The sequence below is a fragment of the Mesoplodon mirus genome (genome assembly GCF_964341445.2).
Source record: "Mesoplodon mirus genome assembly, chromosome: 4".
Classification (NCBI taxonomy): domain Eukaryota; kingdom Metazoa; phylum Chordata; class Mammalia; order Artiodactyla; family Ziphiidae; genus Mesoplodon; species Mesoplodon mirus.
In genome coordinates, this window is record NC_138979.1 from 103,686,594 (window position 1) to 103,705,053 (window position 18,460).

The window sequence follows — 18,460 nt, forward strand, 5'->3', positions numbered from 1 at the left end:
ACTTGGTCTCTGAGGAACTTCTGCAGCAGGGTGAGATATAGTGAATGAGATAAGCGATGTTCAAGGGCAAACCAGAGTTGCTTGGCTGGCAGATATTTGGCCCCTTGTATGTTACCATTCCTAAAAAGCCAAGAAACTCCAGTTAGATTAATTCAGGTCTCTTGAATAGATAAGTAAATTTGTTTTGACACCAGGGAAGAGCATTTACCTAGCCGATTCCTCGGACTAGGGGTTTTAGCATATTTCTTTCTGCTACCACTGTCTTACATAACCCCAGCTGTGACACTAACACTTGTGGCTACATTAGTGGCAGCTTAGCCCCTCACAGGATATGTGGTCCCACTACCCTCTTCCAAGAAGGAAAACTGAGTCACAGCATATCAACTGGCTTCCCCAAGCACAGACTTAAGTTTGTAGTGAGGCCACAACTGAACCCGGGTTGCCTTCCTCATGTTCTTCCCTTTTCATAGATGAATCTCAGCATGCTCATCCCTGCTTGCTCATTGCTTTCTTGAGGGGCAGAGATGGGCACACTTGGTCCTCTAGAGCCAAAGTGAGCTTCTAGTTCTCCTCTTTCCCAAGAAAGAGTAAGGTAAAAGACGTACATGGAGCAGAGGAGGGGAGGGGAGGAAAGGGCTGGCTCCCAATACTAGGACTCACCTTGGAGCTGAGGTCCTCTCGCCGGTTTCCTGCCTTACTCCTGCGTAATTTGATGGATGGGGATCGCAGAAGGTTCTTGATCCGGCTGGTAATGGTTGACCCTTCCACAGCCATCATGATGAGGAGCCCCCTGGGACACTTCCTGGCGCAATCTTAGGACTTGTCTCAACAGCGGCACTGCTTTCCCACTCCACAGGGCCTTCCAGTATGCCCTCTCACTGACCTGAGATGGCAGAAGCCACCTTACCTTCCGCCTAGCCGTGTCTGCAGCTCTTATCTCTAGGTACTGCCCTCTCCCTTCGCCTCATCCCCACCTTCAAGCCCAGTGCGGTTTCTTACAACGCCTGAAGGACAGACTCATGTAAAGGGGGCCTAAAAAGCCTGAGCTGAGAAGAAACGCAGGGCCACACCTGCCAGAGGCGTTCAACTGAAAGGATGGGATGGGCCCTAGAAAGGCTAGTGGCCGGTCTGATTCCCGTTAATTCCCAACTGTTCTCATGGCATCTGCAGTGTCCAAAGAAGGAGGCCGCCGAGGCCACCGAGGAGTCCCACGGGGTTCTTGAGCACCTGCGCTGGCGGCCGCAGGGACACTCAGCGTGGCGGGGCTCGCTGTGGCCCTGCAACACGTTCTGCCACGGGAGCCTCCCTCCCCCACCCACGACCCTCCTGAGCTCGCTCTCGGCCAGCCGCAGGAGCCCTAAACCTTTCACTTTCCGCTCCCTCAGAAGCCCCTGCTACTCGCCAGCGCCCCCACTCGGGCCCAGCCTCACCAGCCCCGGGCCGCGCGGGCCGCCCGGCTCGCAGCGCCCTCAGGCATCGCGCTCAGCGATTTCAGCTCCGCGGCGGCAGCGGCAGCAACAGCTATGGTGGCACGAGCGGCTCAAAACGCGAACTATCGCCTGGGCTCAGCTACGAGCTGGGTAGGAGGAGCGGAGGCGAGGGGGAGCGGTCTCTACGCAGGAGGGCGTTACCAGAGTGGACGAGTACTGCTTATAGGGGCGGAGCCAATGAAAGGGTCTAGGAAGTAGAGGGCAGGGGACTTGCAAACCACGGATTCCGCACAATGCAGTCGCGACTATCGTTCCTAGCTAGAGGAAGGTCGGCAGAACACGGCTTCAGAACTGAGAAAACCAAGCCTTTTATGGTATTATCAGGCCCGGTCCCCCAGATAAGTGCACTTCCCAGAGCCCCAACAAAACGGTAACCACGCCCCCAGGGTGCTACGGTTGGCATTTGATAGACCCGAGGAACCAGAGCTGAAACTAACTCCTAGCTCAGAATTACAAGACTGGGGTACAGCCATAAGGTCTGTTCCCAAGCGCTGGGATTTAAAACGGATATAATAGTTTCTGCTCGTTGCCTGTCCGGCGCGTTTACCTACGTGGAAATCTCTCCTGAGTAACTCTTTCGACCGCTGAGAAGTGTATTGAACTAGGCAACCTGATTGGCCGTGATGGAAGAAAGGGGAGGGAGCCTAGGCGGGAAGGGAGGCGGGGTGTCAGGTCAATGTGCCTATGGATCTGTTTCATGGATTCCTTAGCCTCCAATGTTCCATTGTGTTCTCATCCAGAGTTAACCAGGACTTTGTTGCTCCAGATATTTAACATGTTCCTGTCAAAATTTACTCGTGAAGCCTTTTCCGTAGTACAGTTACTTTGGCGAGATCACTGCCAAGTTTGCTGTCACTAGATTCCGTGGTATAGTTTTTCTAGCTCATGGGCGGGGTGTGGGGGATGGCAGAGCGTGCACAGAAATACCGTTACATATTATTTCATACGTGTTTCAGCCTAAGATTATTTTCTAGGAGCCTTTCTGCCTCATTGCTATTTAGAGAAATTACCTTACAAAAAGGTTAACCTATGCCAAAACACTTGGGCTCCAGAGAAATAGTACACTGATACATCTCTCATCTGACCCAGACAGATCCTTGGAACCCTTGGGGGAGATGACCTATTAGCAAGAGGGAAGGACTCCTAAACCCATTGCTGTGAGTGGGTCTTGTACAGCCAAGTGGCAAAACAGGTATATTCTTGTGTGTATTGTAGCAGGTATTAAGAATGAGAACTGTAAAGCTAGCAAGTTGACACAAATATCAGGGAAGTCACCTCCTGGGAAGACCAACTGGTAATACCTACCAGATGCATGACGCTTCCTTCCCTTCAACCACGTGTTGCAGACATAATGAAATATAAAATGGGATTTTCACATTTTCTAATCTGGAGAAAGAGCCAAGGGTCATTAGCCACAACAGTAAGAAATAGGGGGTTGGTTCCTTCAACTCCTTGCTAGGCTGTGATTTTACCTCCATGGGGGGCGGGGGGTGGCCGGAAAGAAGGAACCAATATAACACTGTTAATAAAGGGTGCCACCTGGTGTCCTTACTTGTGTGCTGCATTCCCTAGCAACTGCCATCTCCACCCACTAGAGTTGTCCCTAATTCTCTCCAGATAATTTTTGTGTCCACTATTAGCTTTCTCACTTACATAACCACTCATGGCCAGGAAATGGGTTTACATAATGTCATTGGTCATTTCCTGTACAAAGCTACCTTGGTTTATCCTCTTAGAGAAAATGTTCCCCAAATTACTCCCATCTGAAGCTGAAATTGCAGAGACAATACAAGCTCCTGCTTTCATTGTCGAAGATGATTTAGGCGAAAAGCAACTGAGAACAGTGTAATTAAGAGATAATTCTTAAGTCTAGAATCTGGATACTTCCAGTATAGGATCAAAATCACATATTTTTAATTCTTCACAATTTAGTCCAACCTTCACCATCTAGGATACATAGCATGTAGCCTTTTAAGTGCCAATATGGGAATACGCTGTAAGATGAGAAAATAATCATCCCAGGTCCAATGTGAACAGGAGCCTTTTATCCAAATTAAATAATTGCTATCCCACCCTCCAAAATGCAGCTGACCCTTACATACGTATTTCACTGTTCGTGTGCTATTTCACTTTTTATTCTGCTTGTCTATGTCCTCAATATGTATACATGGTTGTCAGATTCTAAAATTCTAGATGTCTAGGAAAGGTGTATACCATCGTCTGTTTTCATGATGCTCACTAGGTAAGATTTTTAAATTCACCCTAGACTTAACATACAAATAAATGCAATTATAAGATCCTGGAAAACTAACAGGCTAGAGTAAACATTTGCTCATCAATTCAAATATTTATTGAGCACCTTTACATGCAAGGCACTGTGGGACAGCTGAGACCAGTGTTCGCAGTTGGAAACAGGATGGATCTCAAAACAATGCTTCCAATACTGCTTTCCTATTTAACAAAGTCTAACAGCAGAGTTTACAGTGATAGAATTTAGTAGAGTTTAGATTTGTCTCAAAATTTCCAACTCCTCCCATGGTTTAGCCTTCTCACCCTCCATACATACCTCCATCACTATCACTCAACACTTAACATATCTTTGTAGAGCAGTTCAGTCATATTTAATATACTACAATTATGCCTCAGTTCAAAAGTTGTATATATCAAATTATTTCCCTCTAACTTAATTTCAAAAACACACTTTTGGCTGTTTTTTTTTTCTCCAAATGGCAGTAAGTCTATTTTCTCTGCATCCAGCAATTCATGTTCATGTAAAATTTCATTAAGAGATAATACAATAACATGAAGTACTGATGACCTTACCAACATTTTCTTAAAAATGAACAATTCTGTGCAAGAAATCTATTCTGATTCTTGATTATAAAAGTATCCGAAAATGTTCCTACTCTGTGCCTCTGTGCATTTTTTTTTTAATCTCCTGGGAGTGAGGAATAAGGGTCATCATTTTTCAGACCCATCTTCAAAGTGCATTTACCTCTCAATTCACCTGATATCATTCCATTTCAATATCTCAACTAGTATAATTAGGGGGGAAAAACTATACTACTAAACCCTGCTCCAAATAATATATAGATTGTCTGCCTTACTTCCATGTTCAAAACATTTTTCAACTTGTTATAGAAAGGCCTGTTGTTAAGTATTTCATCATAATTCTGGGGAAAAAAATTACACACAGTAATTTGATTGAAGTTTATATAACTGGACTTGATCTGTTAGTGACTCTAGAGTAGTTCAATGTCTAAAAGGACTCCTTTAATAAAAAATTTTTGTAAACTGTGATACTAGTTAACATATAGCTTGCTTTAAGAATATCTATTGTCCTTAGCCACTAAGACTATGTTTATGTCCTGTTATTCACCAGGGGAACAGGTATGTTACACCCTGAACACACTGGTACTATGAGGCTAGCCATTCTTCACTGTAGAATGACTCCTTAAGCCAAATACTTGCCATCAAGTTGTACAAAATTTTGAAGTCTCCATGTAAAACACGCTGCAAAGATTAGAACACCAAAAACCTCCTCCAAATGGCATGTCCGAAACTTTGAAAACAGTAAGGAATACCTATTATTATCTCCTTCAGTGGCACTTCTCCCAAATATGTCTCAGGGCATTAGAATTCTCTACTCCAACTCAGCACAAACCTCCCAACACCAAGTCCTGCTTTAATTATTGTAACTGATTTATTTCAAGTTTATACATTCTTCCTTCCACTTGCCAAATTTCTTCTGTTCTTAGGTTTCTAAAAAAATAATCATTTTTCAAAAGCAGAAAAAGAAAGATATATATATTTAATATATAAAAGAAAAAGCTAAATCTGACATAATTATATTCTTAAAAACATTCCATTTATTTACAGATGTATAAAAAGGCAAATTATTGGCCTACTGAGATCATGCTTCTTATAGAGTTAGGGTGAGAGCTCACTATCCTCCCAATTCCTCAACTCCTCACTCAACTACATCTTTCATAATCACACATGTAGTTTTCATAAATCAGTTTCTCCTGGGGTAAGGTTAAACGGTAGGAGTTTTTGGAGATTTTAGATTTCTATCAAGACTGCAGGATTGTTCTGAAGATTGAGCCCTCCTAAAATTAGCCCTAACAACTTTCTAGTTCTAAGAAGGTCTTGAAAACACCATTATCTTGGGGGTTTTGTAATGATACCTGCAGCCTTCCTTGAACACCTGGGATCATCTCTCATTTCTATCTTTGTACATCTCTCATAAACAGAGTTAAATATCTTCCCATCAAGTAATGAATATTACTTATTTGTCTATTTTCTTCTAAAAAAAAAAAGAGAACAGTGTTCAGAAGCAGAATGGTCCTTCTTTTCCTGAGGATTACTCGCTCACTTGCCTGCTCCTTGGCTGACCCTCAGAAGCTACAAGAGCCTTGGGAAGTCAGGAGGAAATGCAAGGACAAGACAAGCAAAGAAATAATGGGAAACTGCTATACCTGGATTAAACTACTAGCATCTCCAAGGACAATTATTAGCAGGGAAGACAGGTGCTGGACTCCTTGGCTAAGGCATTGAATGAAATCTCCTGGGTAAAGAGAAGTGGGAGGGATAATGAGAAGCTGAGGGGTGCTCATTACCTACTTCAAGCTTCTTCAGTAACCTTTAGAGGTGGGAAAGTTGAATGCTGATGAGGAGGTCTAGAAAGGCAAGTAACACAAAACCAACAAAGAATTTGTTCCCACTGCAATTTGCAGAAGAAAATTTCCCACTCTTTTCAATCTGTTTATTACCAGAGTTACTAGAAAGGGAACCAACCACGGAGGTAATAATTCACTGGCTAGGACCATTCCAAAGTTGGTTTCACAACCTAGTTTTGAAGATATGCTGAGTGGGATTTGGGATAAAGAAGGCAGGGGATGTAGAAGAAACAGCATTACCTAGGCACAGCCCAGGCACTGGAAGCTCTTGTGTTAGTGTTTCACAACACAAGCAAATCCTGTCAATGAAGACAGAACAGGGGTTACATTCCAAAATATAATTATTTAAGAAAGGCAAAATGCAGCAGCTAAATCCCAATCTATACATTTTCAGAATAGTGATTCTTGCCCCCAGGAGTTTCCAAGAGACCCCTCAAGTGCACCATGATTATTTACAAACTAGATAGGAAACATCATTTCTATACTCAATACAAATCTCATCTCCTAGGTTGAAAACTTCAGCCTTTGAGAAATCTATGAAAACAACTATACAAAAATATAAATATCTTTATCTTTACAGGCTGTCAGTCCTTCATACCCTGACAGCTAATGAGTGAAAAAGCTCTACAGATCACTGAATCCATGGTAGCAGATAATAAAAAATATATCTTGTGATTCAAATACTGCCTTATTTCCCTGGTAAAGAATGCCTACTGTGACTTTTCTTTTCTTTACATCCTGTGCAGGTGATAGTGAATGAAACCTTCAAGCACCAGGAGGCTGGCTTGATTTGGGGAACATCCAGCCTCACAGATTTTTATTTTGGCCACTGTCTCTGGTATGGAGAGGGAATGCTTTTCATTTTAGCTGTCTCTTGAGTGATGTGATTTGTGAAAGGGGGTGGACTCCCTCTATGCCTACCTCCAAAATATGTAATCCAGGTAGAAATCCTTGGTACTATGAAATGGCCTTCTCAACACCCAAAGACAATAAGGGAGAATCAGTAATTTTAACATCTCAAAATGATTACCTTAGTAATAAAAAGTTTTTGTTTTAAAGCATTCCTACTTTACCAGAAGGCTTGGATTTATAATTCTGATTGAAAAGGTGAGGGAATGGAAGCTACTTGGGATATAAAAGAAGAGAAAATTTTGTTGAATGACACTAAGTCCTTCACTTTGGTATTCCATGGTACCCATCCTCTCTCCCCCTACTCTTGAAACACCAACTAAAAACTCTCTCTTCTGGATCCCTCTGCACAAGTGCATCACATTCCTTGGACTTCAGATTTAAACAACTTAAACAACAGCTATCAACTAAGGTTCAGTTCATAGCAACTCCAAAGTCTCAAGCAGCTTTTACTCTGGGAGGGAAGAACTAGGAACCACTATGGACCTACAGTCTTGTTATGAATTCCTTGGGTAAGAGGGGCACCTCGTGTTCAGTAATGGATCGCATCTTCTTAGAGAGGATGAGGAGACCCAGCACCACAAGTGAGGTAACACATTTTAACATGATCAGAATTTCATAGCAGTAATTTCTTATACCGAGGTCAGCACCCTACCCCCTTTCTCTACCATTATCCACTGCATCAAAGTCAAGGATCACAGTTCCATGACACAAACAGGTGCCTGCAGAGAAAGGAGGTTTCCCCTCACAGCCTGGCTTCTGCCTGAGGACAAATAAGTTCATTTCCCTGCAGAACTTGGTGAGGCCCCAGAGTTGCTCAGTTTGGCCACAACAGGTGCCAATGTAGGCATCATCTTGCTGTCCCGGCATTCCTGGTCATTCCCTGTTAAGTTCATTTTGTGTCCAACTGACCCAGCTTTGGCAGCTACAGGTGCCAAACAAGGCATCACCTTGAGACTCTGACCATCTGCATCACTGGAAGGATTAGCTACTTTTAAACCTAGAGGTGCCAATTTTGGCATCGGCCTCCACAAAGTATCTGTGCTGCTGTTTTCTAGGCCAGCCTTCATGTGTAGGATGGGGGGTGAAGACACACTTTCAGGCTCTGCAGGGATGCCAGAAGTACTCTTCCCTTCATCACCAGCTTTCCTGTGGGAAACGAGGGAATCCTTTATCTCAGAGTCAATAACAATCTTAAGGACATCTGGCTCAGAGGCTGGTTCTGCAAGTTGTTTTTCATTCTCAGAAAAGTCATCATCTTCCAAGTGCAAGAGGAGCGGGCTGACAGAGTCACTCTCCCCTTGAACATCAGGCAATTCTTTCAAACCAGTTCCCAAGTGGCCAACCTGGAAAGTTGCTCTGTTCCCAGGAGGAAGCTTACTGATAAAAGCCTGTCGAGCATCCCCTGGGAACTCTGTATCCATAGAGCTGGGCAGTTCAGCCAGGTTAACAGAGTCATCATTTAACTGCTGATTAAGAAAGGCAATCTCATTGAGCAGAGATGTCAGTGTCTCATCAGTATCATCCTCATCTTCCATATTAGTTAGCAGTTCGCTGGGATCCAGTGCTGCTTCCTCTATAGCTGATGCTACCTTTCTCAATTCCATCTCTATGCTTGAGTCTTTGAGATCTTTCATCTTTAATTTATGAAATGGAGACTCCTTTGTCTTCAGTCTCTCCCGTCTTGATTCACTCTCTTTCCATTTATGCTGAATTCCTCTCATATCACTGGAAATCTTTTTGGGTAAGAACTCCTGTGCTTCTTGCATACTGGAAACATCAACTATTTGTGGAAAACCAGAATCTTTATTTGACAGATAAACCTGTGCTGTACCCAGTGCCATTCTGACATCTCTGTGGTTGCCTCTGGAAGAGATTCTACCCAAATCTTCACAGGAGTTATCTTCGTTCCTGACAGTGTTTTTCAGGTGGTCAGGCGGCTTGCCATCAGGAACTTCATGAGGGTATTTGCTGCCACCCATATCTACCAAACCTCCCTCTGTGGCCAATGATGTCACATTAACAATTCTTGGCATCATAAATAAGTCGTCGTTTTCTGGGGGGAAAAAAAAAACTCATTTATATCTACAGTGGTAAGTACTCTCTCTCATTCATACCCAATAACCATCTCATGGGAGTTGTAGTTAAAATTTCACCAGTCTACTTTTATCAAGAAGATGAAAGGAAATACCAGTTTTTCAAATTATGGACTTAGCCTAACAAGAAAATAGGTAAAATCTAACCAAAAGACACTTTGATATTCTATCATTAATAAAAGTTCTGTTTATTTTATAGAAATGCTCCCCAAGTTTATTTTTTTATCCTGAGGCAGACATGCACCTTGATTCTGTTCGTCCAATTAACTGCTCCTCTGAGGGAAAGATGAAGCCCTAGAGGCAGCACTGTAAGAAAGGATGACTCCTCCAGACTGGGTTTAGCAGTAGTAGTACTGGTAAGGATACCCTTTTACCTTAATAGAAATTCAGGTGCCTAGAACCTAAAATTTCGTCAAAGTGAAATTTCCTTTTCACCTCAACTCCTTATCCCCAAAAGGGAGGGTGCTGAAACTGTATCAGGCTGGTAATGTAGGAGTGTACCATCTCTGAGTACAACACAAAATTGATAAATATTTATTAACACCAAAAATTAAAACAAGAACTTCTCAACCTCCTTTTACTTTCACATCTTTTCAATTCTTTTCCTACTCAGAAATTAGAAGAGATTGCAAAATAGTTCCCATTCCCAGGTAAAAAAGACCATTCAATACCACAGATAGGGCAAAACATGTTCTAAAAAGAGAATCTTCTCTTACAAAGGCAAACTCGAATACAATAGCTCTTTATCATTACAGAACACATTCAAAGGCTTTCTCTGTCACTTTGAGATACCAGGAATAACTCTTTTTCACTACCCATGAAAGACAACACTTATGACATACCTGACTGAGCCACAGCACTGCTGGCAACTTGAGGTTTCAGATCTGCTTCTAGGAGAGCAGGAGAAACAGTAACCACTGGTCCTGAGAACAAGGGACCTTTTAAAGTGAGCAACTGCCCTTGTGGAGTCATCACAATGTTGGCAGAGGTGTGTGGAGTGTTAGAGGGTGAGGTATTTTCTGTAAGGAAGAGCAGAAATTAGTTAAGGATAAAAGATCTTCAATTAATGCTAGTGAACAGCCTAAGAGTGTAGGAGATATCCCTAAAAACCATACCTTGTCTTAAAAAGCAAGAAATAAAATTCAAATTTAGTTAGGGAACCTCAACTTGCAATTTACTTTTTGAACCATTTTTCACTGAGTAATGGTTACCTGTCCAGTGATTCTCTTAAGGGACAGAATTTCTTATTGTTGAGGAACAGAACCATGGAACCACTTTTTCAATGGAATGCTTCTGATGGTCTTGATGGTGAGTCAGGATGAAGGCACACACAATTTTATCCCTAGGTTTGCTTTCCTATATACCGCTAAGAAATTACTTCAAGTTTTTAGACCTCAGTTTTTCCACCTGTAAAATGAGGTGACTGGACTAAATGATCATTAAAATCCTTTCTTAGAAATAACATCATTTAAATGTGCAATGTTATAACTAACTCATATTTTAGTATCTATCACTACTTTCTTAGTTGATATAATAAACCAGAGTTCCTTGGTTCATATACTGTGCTATCCAAAGAGTAAAAAAGGATATACCATTCTCAAAGGATATAAACAAGTAATGTAAAATCAATATAGCCTCACTTCCAAAATCAAGATAGAAGAGAATAAAAAAATCAAAACCAATTTACTTTGTTCCTTAATAGCAATTCACTGACAGATTGCAATCTGATGAAAAGTAGAGCCTGATTAACAAAAATAAACTTAAAAAAAAATTTCCAATTTATTTGTCTCAGCTAGATCCAAACTTCCTCAACTCATGAGCAGAACTGCAGGGAAATCAAGAGTTCATTTATAAAGTCTGAAAAGATGGCAGCTTAAAAAAAATACTGAAACACTAGAAGAAAAATACTTGTCTGGAGACTGCTATCGCAAGTAGGTCTTGTATGTTACCAAGACTGATAACTTATTAGGATTTGCTTAAGTGTGTAAAGCTAGAAACTGAAATCTAATGTAGTTAATATTCTACTTTTAATACAACCCATCTTTCATTTAATTAAAACTAAAATTATGGCCAAGAGAAGACATTCAGTTCTCTAAACTAAACTGAACTAATGTTCATCTACATTAAAGAAAGCAAAGAATGTCTCTCCTACCTGTGGCCTGGTCTTTTTTTCTGGAAAGAATCAAAGGTTTCCCCTTCCTGTTATTTATAAACATCTGTCCGAGATCTACAGATGATGCAGAAGATCCTTCCTGCTGTTTGCTAGTTCTGGGAGACACATCAAACTCATCTGATCCCATCTTCTTTTTTCTTTTTTGTGCCTCTAATGCTTGTTGTTTTGCATAAATATACTCTAGCTTCTTCAGGACCACTTCTTCTGTCTTACCTATAGGTTGATAGGGAATAAACTGTTACTCTCTATAAGACCCCACGTAATAATGAGAAATAGAGTCAACTGAAATCCAGTTGATTTAACTATATTCCCCTAAACTATGGAAGGCAAGAGTAATTATAATCCAGAAGAAATGTCCCACCCAGTCAAACGATAATTCTGATGTTATCTCTGGGAATCAAGCCTCAAACTAAGTAGTATCTGAAAGATCTACTAAGGATTTTCCTAACTAAAGCTATATTTATACTCTTTATCAGAGATCATTCACTTATCTCACCTGAAAGAGATGATACTTTCCGTATCAAAATATTCCGTTTGCGAGTCAGGAGATTTTTCTGTCCTATCAACTTGTCTGCCTGATCTGTTAGTCCTTGAATTTCGCTGAATGCCTACGACAAAAATAGTAATATCACGTCCATCAGTTTGCTTTTTCCGAAAAACAGGTGGGGCCTACGCAATTTCTTAAATAAAAAAATTTTTATCTAATATTTTAGAGAACTTTATAATGCCATTTAAAACAATTGTTAATGTTTAAAAGCTTATGATTACCAGGGGGCAACAGGAGGAGGGATGAACTGCGAGACTGGGATTGATGTAAACATACTACTATATATAAAATAGATAACTAATAAGGATGTACTATATATAGCACAGGGAACTCTACTCTACTCTGTAATGGCCTCTATGGGAAAAGAATCTAAAAAAGAGTGGATATACGTATCTGTATAACAGATTCACTTTGCTGTACACCCGAAACTAACACAACACTGTAAATCAACTAAACTCCAATAAAAATTTTAAAAATAATAAATAAAGTATAGAAGTAAAAAAAAAACCCCAAAAAACAATTTTTAATGTTTCAGAATTTGTTTTTTGTTAAACTTCAGGAGATTTTTCTGGCTTATACTTCTAGGGAAAGTGATTATTTACAAAGAGCACCACTGAGTGGTTAACAGGTATTTCCACCTACTGCAAGGAGAAACAAAACATTTTACTCTGCTTAGATCTTAATAATCAACTTTAAAATCAACTCCTAGGGGCTTCCCTGGTGGTGCAGTGGTTGAGAGTCCGCCTGCTGATGCAGGGGACACGGGTTCGTGTCCCGGTCCGGGAAGATCCCACATGCCACCGAGTGGCTGGGCCCATGAGCCATGGCCGCTGAGCCTGCACGTCCGGAGTCTGTGCTCCGCAACGGGAGAGGCCACAACAGTGAGAGGCCCGTGTACCGCACCAAAAAAAAAAAAAAAATCAACTCCTAATCTAAGCAAAATCTGGGTGAAATAACCTTGTTCTAGAGGGATATGACTGCTTGCCTTTTACTCTTCCAACTTCTACTTATAAGCAATTTAAACAAAATTACCTTAGATATTCTACATGTAAAATTAAAACTTCTGCTAGCTTGAATACTACAGTTTCCTTTAAAGTGATTGTCAACTGTTAAGAAGTATGTCAAAATCGCAGTTGTGTGGTGCCTTTCACCGTGATAAACTTTTCTAAGTGCTACGGAAAACACCAGTGTAAAGAAGTCATAGTAAACAGAGTTTACCAGAGTTTCTAACTTTTTTTGAAGGAAGGATAATAACTTGCTGGTTAAGAATCTGACTTCCAATGAGAAGCTACTTTGACTCAACATAAGGACTTTTCTTCCTAAGGGATTTATTGGGCATTCATTAGTCCACCTTCAAATGTTAAACACAAGCTCTATTTCAATCTTCTTCATTCTCTTTCTCATAAATATCTCTAGAAGATTCTTTCAGTCAAGCTCTTACTTGTCTGTCATTGACACATAACACTTACCCTAGTAAGAATGAGACTTTTGGAAACCTTGGAAGAATGAAGTAACCCCAACGTGATCTTCAATTTCTCAAAGAGATCCCTCATTTCACCACGGCGGCGCCGCTCATTGGCAGTGTGTGTCCGGCGATAATAAGCAAAAGCCTCTGCTTCTTTCTGTAGTTTTTCACTCCAGTAATCAGGTTTTAGTTTTAGAGGAACTGGTGTAGCCTGTCCAAACAAAAGATTGCCACTTAAGTATCTTTCACATGTACCCGCCCTCTTCCTGCACCCCAAATGGCACTGCTCTATATCAGACACCCACCATCTTCTGCATGGAGTATCTTAACAGCCTCTCAATTGGTCAACTGACTACCAGTCTATCCTTCCTCCAAATCAACAGTGTAAATTCTAATACATGCAAATGTGATATCACTTCTCAGCTCAAATTACAGTAGTTCTCAAATGAGGGAGAATTTGAGAGAGGGGATCTATAAAAAAGCTCATCTGTATAATTTATTATTAAAACTTGTTTTCATGACACAAATTATATGGAAAACTTTAACAAAATCTTGATTAGTGGAAAACGAGTTGAAATTTTTTTTTTGTAAATACTCTAAGACCCTTTACAATTTGGGAAAGGGTCAACTGCCTCTTTTCCTAAATCACTGTTCTCTCCAACCATTCCAAAGTGCTAGAAGTTTCCTAAACACACTACAATCCCACACCTCCATGCCATTACACAGGCTGTTGCCTGCACCTAACCCCTTCCACCCCCGCTTCATAACTTAACATTTAAAACTCAGGCTTTGCATTTTTTAGGAAAGTCTTTCTTGACCTCAGGATGCCTTAGGCTTCCTTTCTCTCTTATTTATTCTACTTCCATTTTTAAAGTTATTTACTATAAAGAAGTAAAAGATGCATACAGGATTTAAAATATAAATATGTAAAGATCTTATAATGAAAAGCAACTGTATCTTGTACCTACAACTGGATCCTCAAAAACAACCACTTTTTGATTCTTTTAGTGGCTTTTTCTGGTTCTTAAGTCTCTATATATCCTAAGTTAAAAATAGTAACATACGCTTATTCTTTTCATTTTTCAATACAACCTATTTACTTCCTGCTATGCAGAAAAGGATTTAGCTCACCACTCTCTTGCATCTCACCATCCATCTTCCTAATACAGATATATCATTAATTTTAGTTCTTCTATTGATCCCTTTGCAACTTGAATATAATTCTATCTCCGTTTCTCATTTCATCAACAATAGTGCCTCTTTGTAAAATGAGGATATCAGTACTCATATCCTTCCCTTCATTTCTTCTTCCCCCTTTTACCTCCCAACTTGTCATTTGTACTTACTCACTTTTCAAGACTGAAAATTAAGTCTTACATACTTTATTCATGGATTATAAAAGTTTAAAAAAATCATTAACAGTGACCAACCTATTATGACAATATGAGTATTAATCATACCAAGTGAGTAATAATTACATTTCCTATCTTTTACAGTTTCTTGGTTTTGTGTATGTGTGTCCCCCCCCATCCTTGATGTTTCTAATTGCCTTTATTTTCTTGACACTGTTTACCTTTATCATAGTAACAGTGGTACCATATCATGGGGTATGAAAGTACCCCCAAACTCTTCTACAAAATCATTGTCTTTCTAAAGTTAAAAACTCATTGTACATTAGTACAGTGTGGGAGAATCAAAGATACAACCAGATAGAAATAAAATTAATACTAAGTTTAAATACACCAATATACTAAAAATAATTTGCATGTAATAATAATGGTACAAAACAATGGACTGTGTAAATAGCTACTGTGAAAATTCTTACATCTCAAAAATGTTTTAGGATGTCCAATGAAAAAATAAAAATTGTGATATATGCAAATTATGGCCCTGCAAACATGTATCATATGCTCCCCCAAATCAAACCAAACTCAAACTAATCACCCAGTAGTTTTTCAAAGGACCTGAATACCACCCTCCATCTCAACCCAATCTCATCATTTTTATCTCTTAAATTAAGAAGACAGAATAACAAGTGGAAAATGGTTAAACAACTGCACTCTCTTCCATTCTTAGTGTTAGTTAGGATAAAGAGAAAACCTTCCTTAATTATGGTACTATGATATCCTACACTGAGTACATTAAGAAAATCAAAGAAGGTTTATAATTTCATGGCTCCCTGAATTGCTAGCCATTACTTCAGATAATAACTAATTTTTTAGATCACCAGAAAAATCAGGAGCCTAAATAAGAAAGAATGCTAGCCTGTTTCACATCATATCATTACATTATAGGATTAGTTTTCAAATAAGCATATCAGTTTTCATAAACTCCATACCCATTTTAATTCCTCTAAATTACTCTATCAGCTGAGGGTGGGGGGCAGTAGACAATTGAGAAGGAAAAAAAAAGCATTAATAGTATAATTTCATTAAGGGGAAAAAAGCTGATTATATTAACTCACTGGTAAAAATGGCCCTGAAAAAAGTCATAGCTAATACAGCTAATGTTGTTTTAACCCTAAGGACAAATGTTATCAATTTTATTAAATGAGTAATTATCATTAAACATACTGTAAATACCTTTCGACTCTTTTCAGCAGCTTTCTCATCTGTAGTGATATGCGTACGGCACCTAGATGAAGACAGTATTTTCCAATTCTTATTGAAATTCAGTAATCTAATACCTATTTCATAGCTATATTAAACCAAACCATCCCAAATTGTCTAAATTGTAAGCAGCTTCTTTTCCCCATGGCCCGATAAGTGGCAATATGATTTATTCAACAATATGCTTTTTTCTCAAATAAAAGTGTCCCAATAGACCCTAAAACTGCAAATTACTTTTTTTCAATTGTGAAATATTTCAAACATATAAAACTGTACAAACAAAATACATAATCAACATCCAGGTATCTGTCACTAAGCTTGAGAAATAAAACATCACCAAAATATGGGCACATTCATCACCTTCCTTCCTTCTCATAAGTAAATGCTCGCAAACTGAGTTTACCATGCACATCTTTACAGTTTTACTCTCCTAGGATGTACTGATTCATCCCTAAACAGAAGATATTATGTAGCATTTTAAACTTATACGTAGTGTATCTTTCTTCAACTGATTTGTCTCATTCAGCACTGCATGTGAGATATGTTGATACATCTAGTTCAATCATTTTAACTGCTATATAGTATTCCAAACTGTTGAATTTTTCAAAATTTGTTTTAGAATGTTAGTAGTTATTTAGGTTGTATCCAAATTTTCACAATGGCAAATTTTCACAATGGCTGCAATGGACAATCCCACACATGACCCCCTGTACATGTGTGTGAGCCTTTCTAGGATGTATACCTAGGAGTGGAACTGCTGGATGGAAGAAATGCATGCACATCTTCAACTGTAGTCATGTCATACTGCTCTCCAAAGTGGTTATAACTTATACTCCCACCTGCAGTATAACTTATACTTCCCATTGCTCCACACCTAGACAACAGTACTATCAGAAATCTCGATTTATACCAATCTTATGGGTATAAATTGGTAAAGTCACTGTGGTTTCATCTGCATTTCCCACTTTGTCTTCCAATGCCAGGGGTGGAGGTTCGACCCCTGGTTGGGGAGCTAAGATCCCACATACCTCGGGGCCAAAAAACCAAAACATAAAACAGAAGCAATATTGTAACAAACTCAATGAAGACTTTAAAAATGTTCCACATCAAAAAAAAAAAATCTTAAAAAAAAATTTTTTTTGCATTTCTCTAATTACTTGTGAGGTAGAACAAATCCGCATGTTTACTGGCAGTCTTTTGTGAACTGCCTATGATATCCATTACTTACTTTTCTACTGGATCTTTTTCTTACTGACTTGTAAGAATTATTTTATATGCTTGATACTAATCTTCTGTCAAACACATATTGCAAATATTTTCCTTACAGTCTGAAATTGCCTTTTCACTGACAGAAATTTTTAAAATTTTAACAATCTGCTCCTTTACAGTTATGTGTTGGTTATTCTTGGCCCTTTATTATTCCAGTCCATTAAGATGGTATCTCTCTGTTTACTGAATTCTTCTTTTTTTTTTAAATAAATTTTATTTCTTTATTGGTTGATTGACTGATTGATTGCTGTGTTGGGTCTTCGCTGCTGTGCGCAGGCTTTCTCTAGTTGCGGTGAGTGGGGGCTACTCTTCCTTGCGGTGGCTTCTCTTATTGTGGAGCACGGGCTCTAGGCGCACGGGCTTCAGTAGTTGCGGTGCAGGGGCTTAGTTGCTCCGCAGCATGTAGGATCTTCCCGGAAGAGGGACTGAACCTGTGTCCCCTGCACTTGCAGGTGGATTCTTAACCAATGCACCACCAGGGAAGTCCCTATTGAATTCTTCTTCAATGTCTTTCAATAACATTTTATAAAAGTCTTGCACAACTTGTGTTAATAATCCCAAACAGCTTTTTCGTATTTTTAATTACGTTTTTTTGCTTGTTGCTATTGTTTAGGAACTCGATTTTAGTATACTGAACTTACATCCTGCAATACTGCTGAACTTAAGTCTAAGTAAGTTTTTAAGAGATTTAAATTCTTTCAGTCTTAACCAGGAGGCAATTGAAGTACCTTCCAAATAGCCCTGGAGTGAAGAAAAATACTACCCTACAGCCCTCCTTAGACTTTCTCACTAGGAATGAAGAATTACTCTTTCTTAACTCATTGCTACTTCAGGTAGCTGATGACATAACAGGTTGAAAAGCACAATGTCTGGCACAAAATAACAACTCTTACCTTCTTTCCCTTCTTTCTCTCACACCCCAGTTCCTAATCAATACAAGGCTTACTTAGAACATTTTTTTCTAAGGCATCATGCTCTCTGTATTTTCATCTCATCAGCTGAACAGCTATGAAAATTTTTCTAACTGTATTGACCTATTCAACTAGCAAAGTAACCAAATTTAGAATTTAATGCCATATTCTTAAAAGAACTAATCTTTGTTGAATAGTCCACTTGTATCAGTTATGTTAGTTATTTCATACATTATCTCATTTAATACTTTAAATGGGGGCATTTTCTTCATTTCATAGGTAAAGACTCTAAGATTCAGAGAGATTACAGAC

The 18,460-nt window shown here is 39.4% G+C and overlaps 2 protein-coding genes across 16 annotated transcripts in view; both read right to left on the reverse strand.

The window, feature by feature from the left end:
* Positions 1-1,521, reverse strand: part of MAPKBP1 (mitogen-activated protein kinase binding protein 1) — a 51,754-nt gene extending 50,233 nt beyond the window's left edge. For both annotated transcript variants that reach the window (XM_082618415.1, XM_082618414.1), the window contains exons 1-2: positions 1,431-1,521; positions 661-883 (exon numbers count right to left, since the gene is read on the reverse strand). In XM_082618415.1, the coding sequence (XP_082474541.1) occupies positions 661-777 (117 nt within the window). In that variant the 5' untranslated portion in view covers positions 778-883; positions 1,431-1,521. The remainder of the gene's footprint in view (positions 1-660; positions 884-1,430) is intronic.
* Positions 1,522-3,817: 2,296 nt separating this feature from the next.
* The window catches only part of MGA (MAX dimerization protein MGA), a 166,155-nt gene continuing 151,512 nt past the window's right edge, over positions 3,818-18,460 (reverse strand). For 13 of the 14 annotated variants that reach the window (XM_082617781.1, XM_082617776.1, XM_082617766.1 and 10 more), the window contains 6 exons: positions 15,942-15,993; positions 13,364-13,570; positions 11,844-11,955; positions 11,327-11,560; positions 10,017-10,193; positions 3,818-9,134 (listed from right to left, as the gene is read on the reverse strand). In XM_082617781.1, the coding sequence (XP_082473907.1) occupies positions 7,858-9,134; positions 10,017-10,193; positions 11,327-11,560; positions 11,844-11,955; positions 13,364-13,570; positions 15,942-15,993 (2,059 nt within the window). In that variant the 3' untranslated portion in view covers positions 3,818-7,857. The remainder of the gene's footprint in view (positions 9,135-10,016; positions 10,194-11,326; positions 11,561-11,843; positions 11,956-13,363; positions 13,571-15,941; positions 15,994-18,460) is intronic. The other variant, XM_082617786.1, reaches the window with a different exon arrangement.